We start from the raw sequence: 15,438 nt of genomic DNA, 5'->3' as shown, positions 1-15,438 counted from the left end.
ACCTGCCATATGCCACCCCCCCTGCCCCAAATGCAAAGAATAGACGGATTCGCAGAAACACTGAGAATCAGACTCTTCTGAGATGGGAACAAATTCTAAGTTTACACTCCAGTGCGTACCTGTCTTCACTCTAAAAGCAAGACAAGCAAACACGTGTAACAAGGAATCTCTCCACGTAGAGGAAACAGCATCAAAAACTTGGCGCTCAGAAAAAACAACCCCAAGATCAAACCAAATAGAATCATTCTTAACAGTTACCGTTGTTGGAGTTTGAACCCCATGTCCCAGCAGGCCGAAAAGCATAAGTTTACTTTGGGACAGGAACAATAAAATCTACCCCATTACTACAAAAAGTAACAGCAGCTTTAACCAGAAAGATACAATCTGAGTGCCTCTGGAAATGAACATCAATTAGAAAAGGTAACACACCCAAACCACTAACACAGAACACAGTGCTTTATGGATACCTACAGAATGTATGTTTTGCTGGTAGCTTTAACTCCTCCGACAGGGATTCTTCTCACAATTACTGATGAGTTCTTAGGAATCAGGGCATTAGCCTCTGTGTATTCTGAAAACAACATAAATGCAGAAAAAAACATTAGTCAATTCATAAGAATGTATATGAATATGTAATTACACAGCGCGGCAGAGAGGGAAGCCCTTTGCAGATAGAAAAGCCAGATTTCAGATGTAACGGTGCATTTTTATCGTCTCAGCACACTAGTAGTACATTCCAAGAAATCTTCAGGTTTGAGAACCAAACGCAAGCAGCACAATCTTTTCCAGTTTTTTTTGAGAGAGCGTGAATGCCAACAGCAAAATGCTCCCAAAGGTCACTAAAGGAGAGTCTGCTAGCGCATGAGGTTCTGTCCTGATCTAGCTTAAGTGGCTTTTGCTTCTGTTAGGCTACAAAACCAAGAGATCTTTGGAGAAAAACAAAGCACAGCCAAGTCTCACCTGTGTAAAGCAGATCTGAAGTCAGACAAGCTTGCCCTGCAACAAAACAGGCCCTTAGCTAAAGCATGAAATCTCTGCGCCGTTGCTTTCATAGCTGTTCACTAAAAGCGATTCGGCCACGCTGCTGGTGCTCAAGGCCGACAGAACACAGAAGACAGCCGGCCACCTCTGCGTATGGCTTGCAGCTTAAGACTGCAGACTTAACACTTAAGGGATGTGGTACCAGTTGGCTTTAATACATTTCTATTTCCTTCGCCTCGATTAATTGAATTCATTTTGGTTGATGGCACCTTAATAAAGGTGAAGTCAAACAACGCAGACTAAAAAGTTAACTTTCTTTTTCTTCTTTTAATAGGAAAGGATTAAAGCTGGAGCACTATTCCTGAAGTGCCTGGAAATTTTTGTTTGCTTGATTTGAATTTAACAGATGCCAGCTTAGTCTAGCAGCTCTCGGACAAAACTGGCATCTCCCAGCAGGAACCTTTTCCTCCTGGGCAGCAATATCCCCGAGCAGAGACTTGGCAACAAATCTTTCTATTTCTGAAAAGTCACACCCCAAGGCCTGTAATCACATTCAAACTTGTCAAGACAGCAGCTTACCAAACTGAAATATCATACTAAGTACCACGAAACCATTATCATCTCTGAGAATCAAGCACCACTTTTTAGGTTTAAAAGAATTTATGACTTCTCTAAGAACGTTTCTTACGTATAGTCACCATAAATGTTCTGCCGGAAAACTTCAGTAGTGCCCTGATACGGTTCACACGTAGTACCAGGGAAAAAAAATGCTTAGAGACATATGGTGAAATGATGCTCGATAGCACCTGAACGACAATGTCTTTGGTGTAGAAAAGAAGCGATATTAACAAGAAATTCCAAGGTGTCATTTAGATACGGAGAACATCCATGGCAGAGGGGCCATTAGAGGGTCTGCACAGATGGTAACTCACAGCTACACTCTTGATCCAAAGTGTTGCTAGCGAGCAGTTGCTGCAACAGCCACCAAGCCAGTTTTCCAGTGCAGTGGAGTAAAGCAAGGTGATCACAAAACGAAGTCACCAAAGACAATTTATTTCTTCAAAGTAGCCACCTGTTCTCTTCCCATCCCTTTCAGCTTTCTCCACCTGATTTCCAAGACATCTGGAGAGGTTATTAATATAAGATATCCTCCCATATTTCCTTATCATTTTACCTAGCAGAATTCCAGGAAAGCAAAAATTTCTAAGCCCTGTACATCACACATCAACCACACATTCTTCTATGCCTGCTCCGCGCCCAAAGCACAGATCTGAAGGTAGTTGTCAGAACAGCAACTACAAAAGAACAGCCCTGAGGCCCCCAACACAAGCCACAGCTACCGAGCGTGGCCAAATCACATTATCGCTTCCCACCCCGTGTAAGCCCCCGCGCCGCTTGCCCTCCCAGTCCCGCCGCAGGCCGGCAAGATGGGCCTCAGGCTGACTTAGGCTACGTGGGGACGAGCCACAAAGAGCAGAGCGTGGCTCCCACAGGCCATGGCCATCACAGGGTGGTCTGTGACACTGCCAGCCGGGCAGTCCCCGAGCCCCCACGCCCGCCGCCCCCACGCACCTTCTTTGGTCTGGGCGTTGGTGATCTGCAGGTCACAGGTGGCCGCCTTCAGCTTCTCCCGGCCCATGATCTGGCGCTTGAGGTCGCACAGGGAGATGTGGAGGCCGGTGAAGGTGACTGTGTCATAGCTCAGCTTGGAGGAGAACTTGTAGTGGACGCACGACATGGTCGGGGCCTGCTCCCCGACGGTGTCTACTACAGCGGACCGAGGGGGCTGAGCTCACCCCCGCAACAAGTCCGGCCTGCGGCCCTCAGCGACGGGCGGGCGGGCGGATGACGGGGAGAGGCCCCCGCGGCCCCGGCTCGGCCTCTGCTCCCTCTCTCACGCAGCGCTCCCAGGCCCAACCACTCGCTGTGGGCACTCGGGCACCTCTGCCTCAGCGTTCCGTTGGGGGTTTAACGGACGCCAGCCGCAGGGGCTGCCCTGATCGCATCACTGCGCATGCCCAACGGAACACTGCACCCCCCCGCGCCTCACCTGGCCTGTGGTGTCCCTCCTGTCACCGCCCTGGGCCTGCCACTGCCTGGTGTCCTGTCACACCCCAGGCCTGTGGTGTCCCTCCTGTCACCGCCCTGGGCCTGCCACTGCCTGGTGTCCTGTCACACCCCAGGCCTATGGTGTCCCTCCTGTCACCCCCCTGGGCCTGCCACTGCCTGGTGTCCTGTCACACCCCAGGCCTGTGCTGTCCCTCCTGTCACCCCCCTGGGCCTGCCACTGCCTGGTGTCCTGTCACACCCCAGGCCTGTGGTGACCCTCCTGTCACCCCCCTGGGCCTGCCACTGCCTGGTGTCCTGTCACACCCCAGGCCTGTGGTGTCCCTCCTGTCACCCCCCTGGGCCTGCCACTGCCTGGTGTCCTGTCACACCCCAGGCCTGTGGTGTCCCTCCTGTCACCCCCCTGGGCCTACCACTGCCTGGTGTCCTGTCACACCCCAGGCCTGTGGTGGCCCTCCTGTCACCCTGAAGGCCTGTCACCACCTGCTGTCCCTCCTGTCACCCCCAGGCTGTCACCACCCGCTGTCCCCTCCTGGCAGCAGCCGGACAGGACAAGACAGCCTGGGGAAGATGCAGTGGGCTTTGCCGTGCGGCACTTGGCTGCCCGTGCCCAGGCCCAGCGAAGGGAGGGGACATCTCAGGGTGTCCGAGTGTCTCTTCTTGCATTTACGGGAAGTTCGGTCAAAGAGCCAATGGCCATTGATGGTTATTGCCATAAACCCATCTGCTTGTACTGGTACCGCTTCCACAAAAAGAAGACGACAGGTCATTGTCAGAGGAGACTCCCTTCTGAAGGGCACAGAAGGCCCCATATGCAGACCGGACCCACTTCTTAGGGAAGTCTGCTGCCTCCCTGGGGCCCCAGTTAAAGCTGTGAAGAATAAGCTTCCTACCCTGGTACGGCCTCAGATTATTCTCCATTATTGATTTTTCATGTAGGTAGTGACAAAGTTGCAGCAAGAAGTCCAAGGGCAATCAAGAGAGACTTCGGGGCCTTGGCACGACTGGCTAAGGGATCAGGAGCACAAGTAGGTTCTCCTCGGTTCTTCCAGTTGCAGGAATGCTGACGGAAGGAACAGGAAGAGCCAGCAGCTTGAGCCCGGTGACACCGGCAGAATTGGGAGGTTTTTGATCATGAGCTGGTCCACACGACACCAGGCCTGCTGGTGACAGGTGGGGTACACGTGTCTCAAAGGGGGAAAAGGGTCTTTGCACAGGACTTAGCAGGGCTGAATGAAAGAGCCTTAAACTAGATTCGAAGGGGGAAGGGGATAAAACCAGGCTCGCTAGAGATGAGCCTGGGGGCGGCACGCCGATGTTTGAGGGATGGTGCTAGCGAGGTGCTGCAGTCTGCCAGCTCAGTGGAGGTAGGGAGCATGGAGAGCTGTGTGACAGCAAAGACGCAAGGGTTATTGATGTGTTAGAAACCACAGCAGAACTGCCCCTTTGGACTTCCGGAGGGCATACTGGAGTCACTGTGTTCAGCCAGCTGGGCAGAGGATAGGGAATCCCCCATATGATGCGTCCCGTCTGCCTGGTGGGCCTGTCCCAGGGAAGGCAGGGTGCAGTTCTAAGAGTCTCTCGCTTGCTCGCTCTCCCTGATAGCCTCAATCTAGTCACCTCCTCCCGCAGCTCGGTCACTACGTGGAAGATTTCCTCTCCCTGGGCGCACCTCCCACAGCTGTGCTCACTGCTGCCGTCCATCAGCATTGCATCCGTCCGTTGCCTCAGCCGAGGACACTGGGACGGACAGAGCGAGCGACAGTAGGTCAGTTGAGGTATGAATGACAGTGGCAACACAAAGACTGGAACTAAACAAGAAGCCAAAGCCAAACAAGCCAATGGCCTAATCCAAGAACAACCCAAGCATCCTGCCTTCCTACTGCCAAAACAGGATGGTGGTTCATACCTTAAAGGGTACTTAGCCCTTTGCAGGACCAGGCCTAGACATGAAGACTACAGCGCTAAGCTGTTTTACAGGGTTTTTTCCTTTTTTTTTTTTTTTTTAAACACTGGGTGGCTGTTGCTTCACTTGCTCTTTTGACTGTCACAATTTCAAAGTGAGTGTACAGCTTATTCACAGGGTGAGAAGGAAGGGGACCTTCCAAATGAATTTGCTTTCCCTTGGAAATGGCTGAGGCAGGCAAGCATTTGTGGTTGTTACCTCTCTGTCTTAAGCCCTGTTTCGTCTTAAAAATAAATTCAGGAGCCAGAAGGCAGGAAGAAGAGAAACGGTCATATTTTACTCCTTGAGGGGCTGGGTTGTTCTCCCTCCTACCACCATGACTGTGACCATTGGCTTCTTTATCCATCCACCTGTCCCACAGCACAAGCGTTGAGGTTCTATAGAGTTTTATTCTCAGTCCTGCTCTGAGCTGGCATGGGAGAAAGCCGGCTTGAAGCACTAGTGGCTGCTGCCGTTCTTATTCGCTTCCTTTGCTTCCGTGATCAGCGGCGTCAGGCTGGAGAGAGGCTTGGCTAATTTTAGGAATGGATGCTGTGCAAAGGAAAAAAAGAAATGAACCATTACTTTCCAAACTCAGGTACTCACAGCCTCAAGCAGCATTTCTCTGGTTATGGGGAATACGCTGAAACAGGACTGAGGGGACCATCTGCACCTGCGTCTTCATGTCCAGTACCTTGCTATCACAGGCAAACAGGGCCCAAAATCCCATTAATCCCTTTATCAAGTTGTCTTCAGCGTGCTGGCATTTCTGCCCTGCCAGCACTCTGGGAATGCTGTTTGCTCTCCCAGGGCCTTGTTCCTTTCAGGAAACGCAAGTTACTTACTTAGGTTCCTGTTTTTTAAAGACATGGGCTATCTGAGTTGTCAGAAAAGAGCAGAGGCATAAACTGTTCCTTAGGGAACTCCAATACCTCTAGGAAATGTTTATGCCAGGAGTATTTAGGCCCATGTGTTCTTCTGAAGGCCACGGAGGTACAGGTTTTCAGCACCAAGACAAGAGCAGGGACACCAGTGACAGAGCGCTGACGGACTCAGCTCTGGCTTGCAGCGAGAGCAGTGGCTACCATCCCATTTGCCACTATGAGAGCTGAATATACTACCAAAATTCAACACAGGGCCGCAAAAATGATCAGAGGGACAGAATACCTCTCCTAGGAGGACAGGCTGAGAGAGTTGGGGTTGTTCAGCCTGGAGAAGAGGAGGCTCCGGAGAGACCTTTTTGCAGCCTTCCAGTACTTAAAGGGGGCTTCTAAAGAAAGATGGGGACAGGTTTTTTAGCAGGGTCTCTTGCAACAGGACAAGGGGTCATGGTTTTAAACGACAAGAGGGTAGATTCAGGCTGGATCTAAGGAAGAATTTTTTTGCAATGAGGTGGTGAAACACTGGCACAGGTTGCCCGGAGAGGTGGTAGATGCCCCATCCCTGGGAACATTCCAGGCCAGGTTGGACGGGGCTCTGAGCAACCTGCTCTAGTCGAAGATGTCCCTGATCAGTGTACGGGGGTTGGACTAGATGACCTTTAAAGATCCCTTCCAACCCAAACCGTTCTATGATTCCACTTCTTTTCCTTTTGAAAAGCACCAAGACTGGAGACTAATATGAGGGGGTTCCGTCTCATGCCTTTGAGTTTAGCTGGTGAGAAAACCATTCCATAGAACAGCTGTTCCGCTTGCAGCCGTGTCCCCTTTTACCTGCAGAAGTTCCTTGGCAGACCCTCGCCTGTCCACATCCACCTCCAGGCAGCAGCTCAGAAAGTCGCGAAACACCGCGGACAATCGCTCAGGGTTCTGCAGCTCTGGTGTCCCGTTCGTAGCGATCAGATGCAGCGCCTAGAGAAAAAGGGAACATGAGACTCCACCTGTTTCCTTCATATCCATAACTGCCCAGATAGACCCCATTTTTTAAGGTTCAGTCTCCAGTGGCAGTTTCTTCCCTGGCAGGGGGTCAGACAGGATTTTTCTATAGCTACATAAAAAACCTGGAGGCAGCCACAGCTCTTCCAATATCAAAATGATCTTGCCTTGACAGCTGATTTCACGGACTGACCTGGTTAGTATGAACTACATCGGCAAAAGCACATTTTGCTTCTCCAAGTAGTGACAGGCTTGTGACAGTGACAGTTTACAGCCTCTTTTAAAGAGTGAATTTGGCCTAACGCTATTATTTCAGAGGATTACTACAGAAAATGCATCTCGGCGGGGCTCACTGTTCCCTAAAGTACAGCTTCCATAAAGCAAAGGTAGCCAAGTTTTTTGCTCTGCTCTTGATAAAAATGGTAACCAGATGGGAAAAAAGGAAATCCATCAGCTTAGTCCTTGGATAAAGAAACAGAAACATTGGGAACCTTTTTTTCAACACAGGCACATAAGTTGCATGCACAAATATCTTAGGAAGAAAATGCATCTTTGGGCAGATGGGAGCCAAGCTGCAACAACGTCTTTCAGCAGTCTCCAAATTCCAGATCAGCGTCACTTATGTGTTAAGAAGAAAACGTTTAATGCTTGCTATCAGAAAAACAAGTAATTCCATCGCTATGGTAACACTCCGCTACCTCAGAATTGGGAGTATTCACCTGTGTTAAGGGTTGAGTCCTCTGTGGATTCCCCTCCATGTTGTGCATAAATGTCCAGCTGCTCATCTGAATGCACAGTCATTCTGTGCACACAAGCCTAGCCAAACACTTGAAAATTCCAGCCTTTCTCCTCTTCAACAGCATCCAGCCAAAGCTAAGCTCAAGTTTCCTAAGCAAAGCCAAGGATGTTCACTGTCAAGTAGCTGACGGAGTTCATGCAGCTGAGCAAGTCTTCCTGATATTCCTCAGGCCAAGGGAGTACAACGTCATTTTGCAAAACACAGGGTGAGCAGTATCCAGTGTGGTTCGCTTGTAACCAAGGTCTAACATGCTGAGAAGCCAGCGAGATGAGTTCATTGCGCTTTTGCAAGATGTTATGTAGAAACGGAAGACAAACCTTTTGAACTATTCAGACATAAACTTCCAGAATACGTCTAAACTACACAGCAATAATGATAGAAATAGGCCATGGGGTCTTCCATTAAAACGTCTGCCATTACAACAGCTCTGTTCTACTGGCACTTAACTAGACCGGGACCACATTGACTTTGCTATTGTCCTCTTAAATACAGAGGACAATTTCCAAGCCTAAAAAGGCAAAGAAACGATCCTAGAGTAAAAACAATAAAAGGAAGCTTCTTTCCTTTTCCCACAACATAAATGTCACAACATCAGTCTGGTCCTGTCCATCTGCAGCTGACCTCAGCCACCGGACACAGTGGTGAGCTGGAGTGCCTGTCCTCACTACGCTTCAATTGCGCTACCCGAGGGATGATACTTCTCCTGCGGGAAAGGACTACAGCACCAACGGCAGCTTTGGGGATTTTACTGCAGCCACATTCACCTGAGTGTGAAACAGGAGTGCCAGGACAAATGGAGCTCTTTTAGTTACTTGTTTCTTCTCAGAACATGAATCCCAAAGAAGAGTCATCTTCAGCTCAGTACGTCCCCTTTTCAGTATTTCCACCAGAACAGGGAAAGGTCTACGGGAAGCTGAAGTACCTTCTTATCACATATCTTTTGGTCTCCTATGATATGCAGCTGGCAAAGAAAAGCAAGTACGGTACAAAGGAAAGGAGCGTTCGCAGTAGCTGCAAAGGGGCAATAAGCTCATTAATTTGTTTCACATGCCAAGAAACAAGAAAGGCTTCAGCAGACCATTACAGCTGCAGTCTGTGAAAGCAAGATCCTAAAGGTATCCAGGCCACCCAGATACGTGACAGAACAACATACAGATCATTAAGAAGCCTGAAACTGTAGAAGATGTGCAGCATTTGAAAAAAATGCTACAGTTTTGAGACAAATTGATGCGCTGTGGTTAAGAAATGAAAAAGAAATGCTTAAGGGTTTGTTTTGTTTCTGTGGTTTTCTGTTTGTTTTTTTTTTTAATTGAAATCAGGAGGAGGTCCAACCTGAATTTCAAAGGGTTTTTATCACACCAGTGTTTGTCCCCCAGGCCCTCGGCATGTGCCGGATGGAAGGAAATCACAGTGAGAGGAAACAAATACCATCACAGACACATCCAAGACACACATGGCTCGAAAATTGTTCATTCCTGTGAGTTCTGCATCAGCTGGAAAGAACGTGAGCAGCATGGGATGCGCGTGCTCTACACGTGGAAAACAACACTGCATCTACATGAAGACTGCTGCTAACTCTAGGACTAATGAGCCTTTCATGCCCTTACAATTTATTTAGGTGTTTAAGTAACGGAAGCTCCTGTGTGCCTTCCATTATTAAAACAATCCTTCATAAAAAACAAATCAATCCTGTCGGGGTTGATTGACCTTAATAAAACTAGCTGATAACTGGGGAACTTCAGGCAGTCCATCACAGGCTGTTCACTGTTCCTAGCTCAGGGGCAACAACCGCTGAAAAAGAGCCCAGGAAGCCAATGCAGATGGAAGCAACTTCAGGTGCCTGATTTTCATCTACCACAGTTTTACTAAGACACCTGAAGATGCCTTGAAGCTCTAAGTGTCCAAGCTGATCGTATCTCCAGCAGGAGATGAGGCATATATGGAGAAAAAGAGCATCTCAAAGAATCTGGGTGAGGGCAGGAAGAGCTGAGTTTGGTCAGAGAGAAGAAATCCAGTGATCTTTCTAACAAACAGTTGACCTGAGGCTTCTCGAGGAGCCCTAATCAGCATTTGAGGTTAAGGAGGCAGGGAACCTTCAGCATCCCGACCAGTCACGCTAATGCTCTTCACGGGTTTTTGCTGCCTTATGCAAATGCATTTTTTGCAAGGGTCTCCCAGGGAAGCAGGTGGAGTGTGGGCTCCTCTCTTTGCTTGGCCGGGGGTATTTCCTGACCATTCTCTTGTTTCTTCTTTCAGTCTGCAGTACGCAGTCGGGGTGCCACAGACCAGAGAGAGCACAGCCTTACTGCTATGAGAAAAGCTAAAGGTCAGGCTCTATTTTAATTCTAGCCTTAATAAGAATTGCGTATGTATACGCATAGAGCAAACTTAATTTCCTCCTGAATTCCTGCATCCTGTCAGGAATTAACTGTGCAGCACTGAGCTCTGTTTCAGCTCTCAGTCATGAGGTGTTATCTTGGCAGACATTCCTCCACTATGACACGCTCCTTTGGTATAAGAACTGGTCATTTCATTTTAAGGAATTAGGACAAAACTGGAAACTTCAAAACATCAAAATACACTAGTGTACTACAAGTACCTGTGCCAAAACAGACTTGTAGAAAAGCATTTGCTAAGAAGTGATTATGGCATTACTAGAACCAGTGACACTTCCTGAAAGGCGCAGGTGAGCAATCGGCACTGATCTGAGTTTGGAAAGACTTCTCCTGCACGTACAGTTGAAATATTTTTCATAAAAATTCCCCAACTGGAGGATCTTGCTGCTGAAAAATTCTTGTCATTCAGAGATACAGCTCAAAGAGAGTTCTAAAAGCACATGAGAAATCTCAAGCGTGGTTGAGGGCAAAAATGACACATTTCTGAACAGTCTACATGTCACTTCTCTTTTAAGGTCCCCCTATTGACATAACGACAGCTACAATATATGCCGATATGCTCCAGCGACATATTTAGAAGCAGCCCTTGGTGGAACTAGTTCAAGCTGGTGTAACTGGGATTTTGTCTCATGGGAGACAAAACATGGGGCAGGTTAGAAAGACGGTGGTCTCTGGTTTTATTCGCACCTTACCCTGAGAGGATGAGCATTAACGTAAGGAGGTTCTCCTTGCGCCATTTCAATTGCCGTGATCCCAAGCGACCAGATGTCCACTTTGGGCCCGTATGCGTTTCCCGACACCACTTCTGGTGCCATCCAGTAAGGAGACCCGACCATCGTGCTCCGTTGACTCTGCTCAGGGGTGATCTGAGCACACAAGCCAAAATCAGCTGAGGAGAAAAACAAGTACTGTTAAAGGCAGCTTGATTTATGAAACCAAGCAAAAGAAATCCCTTCCAGATGCCTCAGAAGGCGTTGTTGAATCTATCTGGTAAAGCGGCCATGCTCTGTTTACTCAGTGCTCGAGCCAAGGAAATACTGAAGTGGCCACTTAAAAACCCCTCAAGTTTCATGCAGTGGCTTTTATTCACTTGAAGCTTTAGATTATTCTTTATTACTATCCCTTCTGGAAGGGACCTACACAAACCGAAACCACTCTTTACACCTTTTTCCTTTCTGTACCTCTCTGGACGCTGGCACTGTGCTCTTAGCTCGCAGCAGTGGTCTGCCAGTGCACTACCACAGGCATCGCTTTTGGGTAACAGGCAGTCAGTCAAAAGCAGCCCCACACCACATCCTGGGAATGCTGCACCTGACCAAGGATACCTACTCAGTTTGACAGATCCATCCATTCCGAGGAGGATATTGTCGCTTTTGATGTCTCTGTGGATCACTTGGTTGGAATGAAGGCAATCCAGAGCTTGTAGGCACTCATAGATCAAAAAGAAACATGAGGGTAAAACTTACTTAGTGACCAGATTTCATCACACAAGAAAAGAAATGGCTCTAAAGGATTTAATTTCTAGTTGAATTGAGAGTAATGGCAGAGTATTGTGCTCTCAAGAGGAAGAGCTTGCTGCTTCAACACAGAGTAATAACTTCCTAAACAAAGGCGTAGTAGCTTTTGAAACAGAAATGTCAATTCTTGGCACAGACTGTCCCCTGAAAGCACACACGGAATGACTGCTGCTGCAGGAATGTGCTATCTCCACCCAGGTGACAAACTATGGTTTGCCAAAAACCAAAAAGTCCCTTCCTTCGGTATAAGATGGATCACTTTTGAGTCGGAGGTCGCATGAGAAAGATTTTATTGTTAGGCTTGACGGCAGATCTGGAAATAGCGTGTTAGGCATTTTTCAGGAGCAACCACCGTTTTGGGTGGAGTGCTATTCTTTTAAGCCGAGGACTGGGATGAAGGAGCCCCTATTTTTCTTTGCTGGTATTTTAAAATTCTGCCACCAGCATATTTGCTTGTACACGAAAGGAATGCAGTACAGGCATGCTCCAGGCAAAGGTTTAGAGAGGCAAAGTTGAGAAGAGTAAAACTAAAAACAACAAAAAAAGAAATAGTACAATAAAATTCTATGAGTAAAACAACAGAGTGTAATAAGTGCAGCGATACTGGCAGGCAGTTCACTTAAGATGCTCTTTCTTCTCCGTATCATAAAAGCAACACAGAAACAAAGCTCTGAACATGAAACCTCTCATCTTCTTACCACCTGCTTAGAAGTACCATCCTGTCCCAGTAATGGGAAGCACAGGCGGGATCCCTTACCTCCCTACAGACAGCTGCTATCTGTCCTTCATCCATACATGTCTCCTCAAGAACATCATTTAAAGAGCCTCCAGCTAGGTATTCCATAACCACCCACAGTGTGTCACCGACGAGGTAGCTGAAAGATGAAAACAATGGCACTGAGATGAGTGTGCACGGCTAAATTACCTCAGGAAAAAGGCTACAGCTGATTTTGTTTCCAAGTCATTCTTACATGAGGACAGGACAACATGAATAGACATTCCCTCTAGGCTATACAGGACTTAGAACCTGTGCGGTCTAAATGAGGAAGGCCCATAAGTGAACAATTAGAGGTCCGAGTTGGCAAGCAAGTGAAAAATTGAAGTTCAGTAATGGCAAAGATAAATCTTGGACCAGGAGGATGTGTACCAGTGAGGACAGGAATTGGTCAACAGTTTGGAAAACCTACCAGAAAATACATCCAGGAACAGGCGAAACAATTTAAAAAGTGGCAAATTACGTGTTTCTGCAAACAAGAACTTCACCTTCCTGATATCCACAGCAATGGAAAAGAGCAGGAACAGCCCAAAGGAAGTAATTTCGAGGAGGATTTACCAGCACTTATGATAAGACACAGAAAAGATGATCAACTTAAACAACCACAAAACCAATCAAGCCAACAACAAAAAAACATGGAGGTAGGCTGAGATGGCTGTGCCAGGTCCTTGAAAACAGTCTTAAGCAATATATGCCAGAAAAGATTAATGCAGACAAAATGCAGTCTCCTCCCATACACTGGCTATGAGTAGATAAACAATAGAGGTCAATTTTCTGCCAGTGACCAAAGGGGTTTTTAAAAAGGTTTGGCTTGCAGCATGTAAATGAACATTCACGTGATCATACCAGAACTACTCACCTCTCTAAATAGTTCACAATATTGGAGCTCTTGTTTTCTCTCATGAACAGGATTTCGTTAACTATTAGTTCCTTTTTGGGCTGTTGTTGGAGAGTAATTTGCTTTATGGCCACCTAAAACGACAGGGAAAGCCATTAACTTGAGTAGCCTGTTGCACAAGGTCCCAATGAACATGGAGCGCGTGTTTTTGGAATGACATAGCAGAGCTGTGCCAAACTGTCTTGGTATCAGACCAAAGAGCTCAGTAACTTATATTACAACACCCAATTTCTCTGCTAGCCTGGGTGCTAGTTACAGGACACACGGCCATATACATTTTGTCTTGTAAAATCTGTACAAATGCTCTTTAAACTATCAAGCACGCATCTCTAACAACACTCTCTGGACCGACATTCTTCTCAGATGGTCTTAGTTTACCACCACTATTATTGTTGATGCACAGTTTGCAAGCAGGAAGTGATTTTGTTACTGCCAAGATACACAAAAACTGCTGGTAATGCTTTAGTAATTGTACGATTTGTCATCATTATTTCAGCAACTGCTGTTACTCTTGACTTGACGGCATAACAGAGAGAAAACACAGACGTACATTACATTTCAAAAGCCATACTAAAACAATCATTAAGGTTACACACACAAAAAATACAGTCCTGGCTGTTGCCTTCGCAGGCGTGGCGACCTGGTTCAGGAACGGCACGGTGACCAACCCCAGGCCGCTCGGGCCATCAGCTCGCTGACACCAATGTGGTAGACGGCAAATGGCGTTTATTAGTGTGTGACACGGCGTTATATAGCTTAGGTTTATAACCTCACTTCCGTCTGCTTGCATCATAAATTAAACGCTATTGGCTTTCAGGAGAGGGGCCCTAACTTTCCGTACAGCGCGATATCTTCCGGCCGCCAGACCCTAGCTATCTACACCTGGCACTTCCTAGCTTCTTGAATCTTGATTTTGCAACTCGAAATACACATTCCTTAACACAGTTCAGATTGGCAATTACTTTGAGGGTTTCAAAAAAATAATCCATTCTATGTCATTTGATGGATACACCCCGGGTTCTAAGCAGGGCTAGACCTCTACCTAAGAGCAGTTATAAAGTGCCTCTGTCTAGTCCTGCTCTCAACATGGCACGAAAGAGACCACCCCTCCGCTCCCATTCCTGGGTTTCTAGCCACATTTTCAGGCAGGGTTTGTATAGATTCAAGACCGCTTGCCTTGGAAAAGGAAAGGAATGTGAAGAGGCCACTTTAAATTGGTCACTACAGGGGCTGTCAAAGCTAACGCCGCTTTCCTTCAAGATTCGTTTCTCACCCTCCTGGCCCCCACTTCCCTGCGAGCACTTCACGGGCTGTAATGGGCTGTCACCGACACCAGACTTAAACACGACTGTTTGGTTTGGGAGAGATCTTTGCTCTTGATATACTTCTTCTACACTGACAGACATGAGAATGATTTCTAAACCAACACATTGACGCTGGCAATAAAAATGATACTGTTTTTATCAGTCCCAAAAGCTTGCTGGGATTTCTGAAGGCTGAAGACAGCAGATGATGCATTTTGCCAGCTGACACTAGCCTGTGCTTCAGAGGAACCGCCTTGGCAGTAAAGATTTACTGGCCACCCAAAAGCCCCATCCACCCTTCGCACCAGAGGGGAGAGCACTAAAGACCTGCAAAATCGGCTGGGACTGTGGACACTTACCTCTTGTCCTGTGGTGATGTCCATCGCCATGTAAACAGTTCCTGACGCCCTAGAAGCAAAACAGCAGCAAAGAAAGGAGCACTTTAGTCCCTAGGAGTGAAAGCAAGCCCAGACAGGAGATCGCTGCTGCCTGTAGGGTTTAAAAAACACCTTTGTTCACCCACTCCTTCAGGCAGCAGCGCACAGCGCAGCAGCCCACCAGCCCTCTGCCACGCAGGGTATCCAAGAGAAAACTTATGCCCAACGTGAAGAACAAGGGATGTCCAACATGAGGAAAGGATCCACACACAGCTTTCTCCAGCATAGCAAAGCAAGGAAGCTATTCTCCAGCCATCCTACAAGGTCACAGCTAGAGCAGGTTAAGGCATGTTGTGCTCCAAACAGGGGATCCTTAGACAGCTTCTTTAGGTGTCAAGAGCCATCAGCAGCTGCTTCTGTTAGGTGCACCGGACACGTGAAGGACTCTTCATGGTATCTGTATTTTCCTCCTGTGGCAGACACGGGTTGTGTTGTAGAGCCACCA

The 15,438-nt window shown here is 47.6% G+C and overlaps 2 protein-coding genes and 1 pseudogene across 3 annotated transcripts in view; all 3 read right to left on the bottom strand.

Moving 5' to 3' along the window:
* LOC309416414 (E3 ubiquitin-protein ligase RBBP6-like) overlaps positions 1–3,241 on the bottom strand; it is a 79,201-nt pseudogene extending 75,960 nt beyond the window's left edge. The window contains exons 1-2 of the transcript in view: positions 2,554–3,241; positions 472–571 (exon numbers count right to left, since the gene is read on the bottom strand). The product of the transcript in view is annotated as an E3 ubiquitin-protein ligase RBBP6-like (transcript). The remainder of the gene's footprint in view (positions 1–471; positions 572–2,553) is intronic.
* Positions 1–15,438, bottom strand: part of LOC309416433 (serine/threonine-protein kinase PAK 3-like) — a gene marked incomplete at its 5' end in the record, with an annotated part of 156,672 nt that overhangs the window by 100,257 nt on the left and 40,977 nt on the right. The window lies entirely within an intron of this gene.
* LOC309416413 (E3 ubiquitin-protein ligase RBBP6-like) overlaps positions 5,453–15,438 on the bottom strand; it is a gene marked incomplete at its 3' end in the record, with an annotated part of 33,969 nt that continues 23,983 nt past the window's right edge. The window contains 6 exon segments of the mRNA XM_082015967.1: positions 5,453–5,545; positions 6,706–6,843; positions 10,755–10,928; positions 12,337–12,454; positions 13,214–13,326; positions 14,916–14,964. Of these exon segments, the coding sequence (XP_081872093.1) occupies positions 5,453–5,545; positions 6,706–6,843; positions 10,755–10,928; positions 12,337–12,454; positions 13,214–13,326; positions 14,916–14,964 (685 nt within the window).

This window comes from Phaethon aethereus, assembly GCF_964289735.1.
Source record: "Phaethon aethereus genome assembly, contig: HAP1_SCAFFOLD_108, whole genome shotgun sequence".
Classification (NCBI taxonomy): domain Eukaryota; kingdom Metazoa; phylum Chordata; class Aves; order Phaethontiformes; family Phaethontidae; genus Phaethon; species Phaethon aethereus.
The sequence above is the reverse complement of the archived record's forward strand: the minus strand, read 5'-3'. Positions and strand labels throughout refer to the sequence as shown.